The sequence below is a fragment of the Taurulus bubalis genome, assembly GCF_910589615.1.
Source record: "Taurulus bubalis genome assembly, chromosome: 12".
NCBI lineage: Eukaryota > Metazoa > Chordata > Actinopteri > Perciformes > Cottidae > Taurulus > Taurulus bubalis.
This window is the reverse complement of record NC_136600.1, coordinates 26,601,125-26,612,476: the sequence shown is the minus strand read 5'-3', so window position 1 is coordinate 26,612,476 and position 11,352 is coordinate 26,601,125. Positions and strand designations below refer to the sequence as shown.

Below are 11,352 nucleotides of genomic sequence, written 5' to 3'. Positions count from 1 at the left end.
CAACTCCTCAGTGGGAATTCAAGAAAAGGCTGAGAGCAGCACAGCAGTGGTGTCATGTGACCAAAGACCCCAAAAACCTCCAAAGACCCCAAAACAGCCTCTTCTCCTGGTCATGTGACCAAATGAAGGAGGAGAGAAACGTGGAGCTGCCGACACACACACACATATATATAATGTGTATAATATTATACACATGTACATACACGCATGTGTATGTGTGTATATATATATATATATATATATATATATATATATATATATATATATATATATATATATATATATATACACAAACATAATGGGGGCACGTCCTGTCTCCTCGGTGCAGCATGAGCTTGTAAACAAAATGGTCTCCTGACTCGGACCCCGGTTGTGAGGGTCTGGTCTGCCCCCCTGATGAGGGTCTTATGGGGTCTTATGAGGGTTTGTCCCCCAAAACAAATAACAAGGACAGTTCTGGGCTGCAAGTGGTAAATAAGAAACTAATAAAGCTCCCGACTTCCGGTCTCTGTCCGCGGTGACGCAATCATCCATCAGCCTCATTGTTGTTCACAGAACTACTCACACGAGCAAACAAACGAACTCCCGCGAGACCCGCGTTTCCACGTTAAATCCCACGAGATTAGGATTCAAAAAAATAAACTTCCTTCTCGAGTGAAACGTTAAAGATGGTGGACGCTCACACAAACAAACAAAATGGATGAAATTATAAAAACACATAGCTACCAGTCCAGTGAGATTTAAGTCTAAAAAACAGTCCGTGTGTGTGTCCGTGCCGGGGACCGGGACCCGGGACGAGGGCGGCCCCGGGACCCGGTCCCCCCGGTGCGGCATCAGCTCGGCCCGCTGGCCGCCGCCGCCGCCGCCGCGGGGACCTGGAGCCTTCTCACGGCCTCTTTGATCAGGTTCCCCGAGAGGATCAGCTCCTGCAGCATCCGGTGCGGGTCCTCGTCGTCGTCCGCGTCCTGAGTCTTGCTCCACGGTCTGATCCGGTCCCAGTCCCCGCTGGCCCCGGGGACCCGGTACGGGCTGGCCCGGTGGGTCCGGACCCGCACGCAGCAGCCGCGGCTCCTCTGCAGCGGACCTCCCCCCGCTCCTCCGCCGGGCCCGGGCTCCGGTCTGCCGGCGCCGCTGAGCCCGTGCAGGCAGGACACGGACACGGACACCGTCTGCTGGTGCGCGCCGCCGCCGCCGCCGCTATTGTTGTTGTTGTTGTTGTGCAGCTGCAGCGCCTCTCCGATCTTCGTCACCAGCGCGTCCACCTCTTTGGAGTCCACGGACACGGACTGCTCCAGGAAGATGTAGTCCTCCTTCCGGCACGGCATGCTGGCGGCGGGGGATCCGGGTCTCGGTATCCGGGTCTCGGTGCGTGGTTTCGGGGTGTTTACGTCCCTGGTCGCCGGCCGCTCCTCGCTCTCACCACGCCGCGACTAACCAGGGAGCTGGGTTTGTAAACAATGGATGACGCGACGTGGACCGTACCATGTTCCCCCGCCGGGAGGGGGGACTTCTTTCAACCTAAACAAACTCCACTGTTACACAGGACTCACGTGAGGGATCGTGCGCTTATCATTTCATAAAATAATGTTATTATAAGAGAAAACTACTACAAATATAAACTGTAACGCTCGTTCGCGGGGTTTTATCGGTGATCCGGTTTCCCGCCTCGACCCGAGCGCGCGGCCGCGGTGGGCCGCTCCTTCACATGGACGTTACATAACTAACTGTCTGCTGCTGTCGGAGCACAGCAAACAAAGCGAGAATTGGCTACACGCGCACGAGCACGAGCTGCGTGCACGCTGACGATCATTACAGTGACACAACCACACAGCCATATTGCATGTAAAATATTGACACATATATATATATATATATATATATATATATATATATATATTATACAGTAAATGAGTCACAGCTACTAAAAATACAGTGAAAATGTGAATAATGTCAAAAAGAATGATACAAAACAGTCACAGCATCTGACTGTTACAATAATCTGCTGTATAATTATGCAGTAATGTGCTGTAACACGTGTATAATGATACATAATTATGTAGTATAACAATGCTTTCTTTGTCCAAACGATCACACCTATTTAAATTGGGCACATATTAAAGGCGCCTCCCTGCACACTGAATATTATATGTAATATATATATATATATATATATATATATATATATATATATATATATATATATATATATATATATATATATACATATATATATATATATATATATATATATATATACATATATATATATATATATATATATATATATATATATATATATATATATATATGTAATATAAAGTAATATCTCCAGCAGCAGAGTGTGATCTGTCTTCATGTGTAAACACGGCTGCAGCTAATCGCTGGCTGTGTGTAAACGTGTGGAGCTGCTGGTATCCAGCATGTATGCATAGTGTGTATGTGTGTGTGTGAGAGAGAGAGAACACCGTGTACATGTCTGTTTCTGAGAAGCAGCAGCTGGGCTGAACCTGGCTACAGGCCGTGGGGCCCTCGTGACCATATAAGGAGCTGCTCACGTCCTGCACGCGGCCCGCCGGCCAATCACAGGCCAGCTCAGGTTTCCTGTGACTTTCAATGCAGAGCGGCGGGCGTCCAGTCATACTGGGATCCAGTGAGCTGCTGGCAGTTGGGATGTGATACCATCATGAGAAAGACAGATCAACGGCCAACTCTTACACAACACACAAGACACACCACACACACAACACACACAGCAGAAACACACAACACACACAGCAGAAACACACAACACACACAACAGAAACACACAACACAGCAGAAACACACAAAACACACAACACAAGAGCAGAAACACACAGTTTATAACATACACATATAGATATTTCTGTGTTATTTGTGTACGTGGTGTATTTATGGTGTACTTATTGTGTATTTATGGTACTTGAGATTAGAGTTGATTTAAATACGTTCACAGAGCAGTCAGTTGTGTTTCTGTGCTGAAGACAAGTTGCATCCATGAATCAGAATTCCATTACTCAAAGTTCCTCATGTTAGAGATTACAAACAGATTGAGGATGAAGTCTGACCCAGACCACAAGGACCAGAAGGACCAGAAGGACTAGAAGGACTAGAAGGACCAGAAGGACTAGAAGAACCAGAAGGACCAGAAGGACTAGAAGGACTACAAGGACCAGAAGGACTAGAAGGACTAGAAGGACTACAAGGACCAGAAGGACTAGAAGGACTACAAGGACCAGAAGGACTAGAAGGACTAGAAGGACCACAAGGACTAGAAGGACTAGAAGGACCACAAGAACCAGAAGGACCAGAAGGACCACCAGGACCAGAAGGACTAGAAGGACTAGAAGGACCACAAGGACCAGAAGGACTAGAAGGACCACAAGGACCACAAGGACTAGAAGGACTAGAAGGACCAGAAGAACTAGAAGAACCAGAAGGACTAGAAGGACCAGAAGGACTCGAAAGACCAGAAGGACTAGAAGGACTAGAAGGACCAGAAGGACCAGAAGGACTAGAAGAACCAGAAGGACCAGAAGGACTAGAAGGACTAGAAGGACCAGAAGGACCAGAAGGACTAGAAGGACTAGAAGAACCAGAAGGACCAGAAGGACTAGAAGGACTAGAAGGACCAGAATGACCAGAAGGACTAGAAGAACCAGAAGGACTAGAAGGACTAGAAGGACAAGAAAAACCAGAAGGACCAGAAGGACTAGAAGGACTAGAAGGACTAGAAGAACCAGAAGGACCAGAAGGACTAGAAGGACCAGAAGGACCAGAAGGACCAGAAGGACTAGAAGGACCAGAAGGACTAGAAGGACCAGAAGGATTAGAAGGACTAGAAGGACCAGAAGGACCAGAAGGACTAGAAGAACCAGAAGGACTAGAAGGACCAGAAGGACCAGAAGGACTCGAAGGACCAGAAGGACCAGAAGGACTAGAAGAACCAGAAGGACCAGAAGGACTAGAAGGACTAGAAGGACCAGAAGGACCAGAAGGACTAGAAGGACTAGAAGGACTCGAAGAACCAGAAGGACCAGAAGGACTAGAAGGACTAGAATAACCAGAAGGACCAGAAGGACCAGAAGGACTCGAAGAATCAGAAGGACCAGAAGGACTAGAAGGACTAGAAGGACCAGAAGGACCAGAAGGACTAGAAGGACTAGAAGGACTAGAAGAACCAGAAGGACCAGAAGGACTAGAAGGACCAGAAGGACTCGAAGAACCAGAAGGACCAGAAGGACTAGAAGGACTAGAAGGACCACAAGGACCAGAAGGACTAGAAGGACCACAAGGACCAGAAGGACCAGAAGGACTAGAAGGACTAGAAGGGTTTACAACTAGTTACAAGCATTGTGATCGAATTACCCCATTAGAACACTTGAGGATGAATTAGAACACTTGATTAGAACACTAGTTTCTGGTTCAACGTCTGCTTCTAATTCTACTGATTTCTAAATCACCCTCAAGCGTTCTAATCAAAAGTTCTAATCAAGTGTTCCCAAATGTTCTTCTGCGTTCTAAATCGTTCTCAAGTGTTCTAATCAAGTGTTCTAATACATCCTCAAGTGATCTAATCAAGTGATCTAATACATCCTCAAGTGATCTAATCAAGTGTTCTAATACATCCTCAAGTGATCTAATCAAGTGATCTAATCAAGTGATCTAATCAAGCGTTCCTAAACGTTCTTCAGCGTTCTAAATCGTTCTCACGTGTTCTAATTCATTGTCAATCCTGTTTAAACGTTTCTCACATGTTTTGCTCATCTCCCAGGACGTGACGCTGAGCCGTGAGGTCAACAAGAGAACGTTCTCCTTCCTTCAGTCTAAATACTCGGAGGAGAAGTTCTTGACTTTAGTTCTAACCGGAGCTTCTCTCCGCCACACGGAACATCCGGGTTAAAGGTCAAATGTTCACAAACACGCTGTGATGGGTCCTTTCACCACTGTGTAGTTTAGTCACTGAGGCTTCCTGCTGAAAACTACAACTTCACGTTTTTGAGAAGTTTTATTGAATGAAAACCTCTCAGGAGTCTGAAGATGCAAAAACACAAGCTTTCTGGACTGAGGTGTTCCTATTAATGTGTCCACGCCCTGTGTGTCAACAACCAGCACCCAACAACCGAGTGGCTGCACAACACGAGGAAGTGAGCCGCTCACACACTTCAGCGCTCACACACTCCACCGCTCATGTTTCCTGTACGTGAGTCAGCGGTGCCCGAAAATACAATTCCTGTTTGTCTGCTGCTGCTCTCACAGGTTCCCTGAACACACCACCACAACAGCAACGTGTGTGACCTCATCCTCTTCCTTTGGTTGTGTGGTTGTGTGTGTGTGTGTGTGTGTGTGTGTGTGTGTGTGTGTGTGTGTGTTCTGTAATCCCTCAGTGTGTGTGAGATAAACAGGAACTAACGAGGAGATTAATAAACCTTCCGAATGACAACACTTCATAGAAAACACTGCTCCGGTGGGGGAGTAGAGGGGGCGGGGCTTACAGGATCTCAAGGCCTGTCATGAGGTCTCACACAGCTGTGGAGGTTCCTCTGTATTTAGAGGCACATTCAGACCAACAATAGTCCTCCAGTTGGTGCTGAAATACAAACCAGGAAGTCATAAAGCTCCAAAAGAGTTTGAGCAGCCCGCAGATATTTCTTGGTCGCAAACTAAATTAAATGAGAATGAAGCGTAGACGTCAACCTCCTGTTCTGTAAAGTGAAGCCAATGCTTCATGTGTTGAAGCTGCATTCTCTCTCCTGACCACCAGGGGGTGACTCCTCTGGTTGTATAGAAGTATATGCTTCATGTGTTAAAGCTGCATTCTCTCTCCTGACCACCAGGGGGTGACTCCTCTGGTTGTATAGAAGTATATGCTTCATGTGTTAAAGCTGCATTCTCTCTCCTGACCACCAGGGGGTGACTCCTCTGGTTGTATAGAAGTCTATGCTTCATGTGTTAAAGCTGCATTCCCTCTCCTGACCACCAGGGGGCGACTCCTCTGGTTGTATAGAAGTCTATATAAATGACTCTACTTCTCTCTTGATTTATTCCCTCAGTAAACATTGTAAACATGAGTTCATGTCTCAAGTATTTCAAGATATTTTACTAAACCTAACTAAGTGGTTTCCTGTGAAGGCGGAAGTGCATTTTGTACTCACATAACTCATCTGAACCGGTTGAATAACGATACGACCGTCCTCAAAGTCTGACTTGGTTTATCAGTCGCTAATGTTTCTAACTTTATTTCCATGAAAACAGCAGTGAGCATCTGTTTTATGAAGCTTTCTTCAAGATGAGCATTCAGTGTGAACCAATGGGCTTGGAGCTGAGGGCCGCAGACAGGAAGTCAGACTGCGTGGAGAGACGCAGCAGCACATGGGGTTTGTTGACAGGAAGAGAGCGTTGAACATTTACAGCCTCATCCATCTGAAACTCATCTCCGACGTTTATTTCCAGCACCATGACGTGTTTTTGGGCACTGCGGCTAATTTGGGAAAAGTGCATCTTCTGAATGTGGGTCCTGCTTCGCTCGCCGAAAATTCTCTTAAAAAACCGTTCTACTTTGCGATCATTACTCCGGCCGCCCGCGCTCCCCGTCAGCAGCCGGCTGAGCTGAATGGAGCGCGAGCAGAAAAGAAAACAGGCCTTTTCAGCCCAGAGGATCAACTTTGATAGCAGTTGGAAGGCTGCCAGCAGCTCTGGGTTCACTGAGTTTGTTTCTCCCATTCAGCGAGAGGCAGAGGGAGACACACCCCTCGCTCTCCCACACAGGAATGTGAGGAGGCTGCACATGGCAGGAAGTCATAGCAAAGGATTTTTATTTTGTGTTGCTGTGCAGTGAGCCTGCAGGCCGGTGTTGTGAGCATGTACAGAAAACATGAATCACAGCCTCGTTATTGAACAGCAAAGTGAACAGATGAAGTTACTGTTGTGTTTCTGAAGCCGACGGAGGATCGCTCAGCTGATCGGGGCCGAAGAATTGAGTCCTTTTATCGCACTTGAAGGTTAGAACATGCATCTTATGTGACGGCCCTGAGATGAACCCAGAAGTCACTGTTCTGTGTTCTGTCAGTCCACTCCCATGTGGTGCAGTGTACACAGTATACACAGTGTACACTGTGCACTGTGTATACTGTGTACTTACCAACAGGGCTGTGGTGCACTTAGCAGTAATGAAGATCTCAACACATCAGCGCCTCTTCTTCTTCTTCTTTTATGGTAAATTGCAGCCAGACAAAACGTCACCGTCAACATTAAACAGCAATTTACTTTAACATACCCAACGTACCCAAAACGTACCCAACATACCCAACATACCCAATATACACAACGTACCCAACGTACACAACGTACCCAACGTACCCAACGTACACAACGTACCCAACGTACCCAATGTACCCAACGTATCCAACGCACCCAACGCACCCAACGCACCCAACGTACCCAACGTACCCAACGTACCCAACGTACAAAACGTACCCAACGTACCCAACGTACCCAACGTACAAAACGTACAAAACATACGCAACGTACAAAACGTACACAACGTACAAAACGTACCCAACGTACACAAAACATACCCAACGTACCCAACGTACACAAAACGTACCCAACGTACAAAACATACCCAACGCACCCAACGTACACAAAACGTACCCAACGTACAAAACATACCCAACGCACCCAATGTACCCAACGTACAAAACATACAAAACGTACCCAACGTACAAAATATACCCAACGTACCCAACGTACAAAACATACCCAATGTACAAAACGTACCAACGCACCCAACGCACCCAACGTACCAAACGTACACAAAACATACCCAACGTACCCAACGTACCCAACGTACCCAAAATGGCCAACGTACCCAGCGTACCCACCGTACCCAACGTACACAACGTACAAAACGCACAAAACGCACACAACATACCCAGCGTACACAATGTACCCAACATACACAACGTGCACAACGTACACAACGTACACAACGTACCCAACGTACACAATGTACCCAACGTACACAACGTACCCAACGTACACAATGTACCCAACGTACACAACGTACCCAACGTACACAATGTACCCAACGTACACAACGTACCCAACGTACACAACGTACCCAACGTACACAACGTACAAAACGCACACAACGTACCCAGCGTACACAATGTACCCAACGTACACAACGTACACAACGTACACAACGTACACAATGTACCCAACGTACACAACGTACCCAACGTACACAACGTACACAACGTACACAACGTACCCAACGTACACAATGTACCCAACGTACACAACGTACCCAACGTACACAATGTACCCAATGTACCCAACGTACACAACGTACCCAGCGTACACAATGTACCCAACGTACACAACGTACCCAACGTACACAATGTACCCAACGTACACAACGTACCCAACGTACACAATGTACCCAACGTACACAATGTACCCAACGTACACAACGTACCCAACGTACACAATGTACCCAACGTACACAATGTACCCAACGTACACAACGTACACAACGTACCCAACGTACACAATGTACCCAACGTACACAATGTACCCAACGTACACAACGTACACAACGTACCCAACGTACACAATGTACCCAACGTACACAACGTACCCAACGTACACAATGTACCCAACGTACACAACGTACCCAACGTACACAATGTACCCAACGTACACAATGTACCCAACGTACACAACGTACACAACGTACCCAACGTACACAATGTACCCAACGTACACAACGTACCCAACGTACACAATGTACCCAATGTACCCAACGTACACAACGTACCCAGCGTACACAATGTACCCAACGTACACAACGTACCCAACGTACACAATGTACCCAACGTACACAACGTACCCAACGTACACAATGTACCCAACGTACACAATGTACCCAACGTACACAACGTACCCAACGTACACAATGTACCCAACGTACACAATGTACCCAACGTACACAACGTACACAACGTACCCAACGTACACAATGTACCCAACGTACACAATGTACCCAACGTACACAATGTACACAACGTACCCAACGTACACAACGTACACAACGTACACAATGTACCCAACGTACACAACGTACACAACGTACACAACGTACCCAACCTAATAATGTCTAACCAGCAACACATGTCCATTTTGGCTGGTCCTTTGAACGTAAAATTCCATTCTAACAGGAAACACCAGTTTAGGAAACAATTGGGTTTTGGGGTTAAGATGTTGACTGTGCCGTTACTGAAGTACACAGACCACCTCTCCTTCGTCTACAACCTTTACACTTAAAAACGTGCAAAATGATACCTACAAATTTACAATTCATTGTTTTTCAGAGGATGAGACCAGCCGGACTAACCAAAACCTCTGCAGCTCTTTTTTCACAAGTTTGAAGCCTTCTGCTACGCAACCAAAGGCTAACGTTAGCTAGCTTCAGCTCGACATAACTGAGGCGTCTGTATTTGTCCTTTTTGCCGCGTTTCAACAGTAAAACAGGAAGTAAACACGTCGTCCCTCTCCAACCAAGACTTCACGCCTTTAAAATGACCTTGTCCGACACCACGTGGCCCGAGCTGCAGAAACACTCGAGAGTGTGAAAAGTAGTTTCTCTGAACCCTCCTTCCTCCTCCACCCCCCTGCAGCATTGTGGGATTGATCAACAGAGATTACGCAATGACAGTTTGTAAACCTCCTGCTGGGTCGTCGTGACCCGATTGGCTCCGCCCCTCGTTACTGATTCTCTGAATGTTCGAGGAACCAGAGTTTTATGGACGTTTGTGTGTTATAACGTTTTGCTGACTGCTTTGTGTTCGCAGGCGTCGTCCCGCCCTCCCCTGCACGGGCCGACCAGCTTTCTTCATTTGAGAAATGTATCAAGTGAGTGGATCCCAGATGGAGCTCCTGCGTATTTTCCCCCCTGTCAGCTTTGTTTTTGTTTTTAAAACCACTCATATTCCTGGAGTGCTGACTTGCGTGAAAATCATGCCAGACTTTAAATGAAGGGAAGTGAAAACCGCCCCTAAGTTCAGCCGGACACCCACGGCCTAATTTAATGGATCAACAAATGCGAGGAAAAAAAAGCACCAAAAAGAGCAAAATGTGTCCTTTTGGTGCAACATCACACTTCTATACTTTAGAAGTACACGTTATACTTTTGGGGTTATTCTTGTATTGTCATTGTGCACAACAAAAAAGCCGCCTTTATTCCCATTTTGCTTTTGGGTGGAGGTGATGTTTCCGTTTCTCTGCAGACGGCAGCCGAGTGAACAGGTGGCGTCTCGGTGGGTTTGGTCCTTTAACCTGTTCCCATTCCTGTAGGACCAAGGCGTCGGCAGTGTTGACATGGTTACCAGAGTTACGACGGAAAATACATGAATAATGAGGCATATCTGCCGGCTAATTTGAAATGATGCAACAGCAGTCCGTGGGTATTTATTGATATAATAATGTGTTTTGGAAATTCAACTTTCTTTTCTTTCTTTTGAATGATTTCGGTCATAATAAGTGAGTTATTCTGCACTACAGACGTGTTCTACTTCTACGTCTAGTCCGGATGGTTCTGTTTAGAAGAGCAGAACTTTCTCATTGGAGAAAGAATCAAAACCTCAGTAACCTCGAATGCCTGACAGACCGAAGTATTCAGTATTTGTTTTTCCTTCATTATACAAAGTTTTTCTAAAATCAGGGTCCCTTTGATAGAAAAGATGAATATTCATAAACACTGTCCTGCTGATTCACCACGACACAAACAGAGCCGGCCGGGTCCCAGAGGAGCGATGGTTCCCGACACACGGCGTTCTTCCAGGGACGTGTTTGATTGTTGCGCCGCGAGCAGGAAGCAGGAAGCAGGAAGCAGGGCGACGCAGATCTGCGTGGTCGCTGTGGACGTGACGCCTGACGCGTCACTCGGTTAGTTGTTGTTGTTGTGTTCAAGGACACAGTACGGTGGCCCTGAGAGCTCAAGCGCACGGCGATGAAGACAACGTCGCTGCAAAAGAGAGAAAAGTCAAGAACTACAGAAACATGCTGCGAGAAGCAAAGCTAACCGTTTCTAAAAAGAGTTAAACTCATTCTATTCTAACAAAATAAACTCATCAAACCATCTCAGTTTGTCCTTCCACTGTTCCAATAATCGATATGAAGCATTTTATGATTCTGAACATTAATGTAGCAGCAGTTTGTACCGTTAGCGCCGTTAGCTACCAGCTCGGGCATCGCCATGTTGAGAGCTGTTGAGAGTCAATCAAAATGCTCCCAATCTCAGTTTATTCAAATAGTTTAATGGCAAGAATA

The 11,352-nt window shown here is 46.4% G+C and overlaps 1 protein-coding gene across 1 annotated transcript; it reads right to left on the bottom strand.

Moving 5' to 3' along the window:
* Nucleotides 1–225: 225 nt before the first annotated feature.
* Nucleotides 226–1,412, bottom strand: gbp (glycogen synthase kinase binding protein). The gene has a single exon (XM_079227041.1). It carries the CDS (start codon nt 1,323–1,325, stop codon nt 834–836), a length of 492 nt encoding a protein of 163 aa, XP_079083167.1. The 5' UTR covers nt 1,326–1,412; the 3' UTR covers nt 226–833.
* Between the last annotated feature and the right edge of the window lie 9,940 nt (nt 1,413–11,352).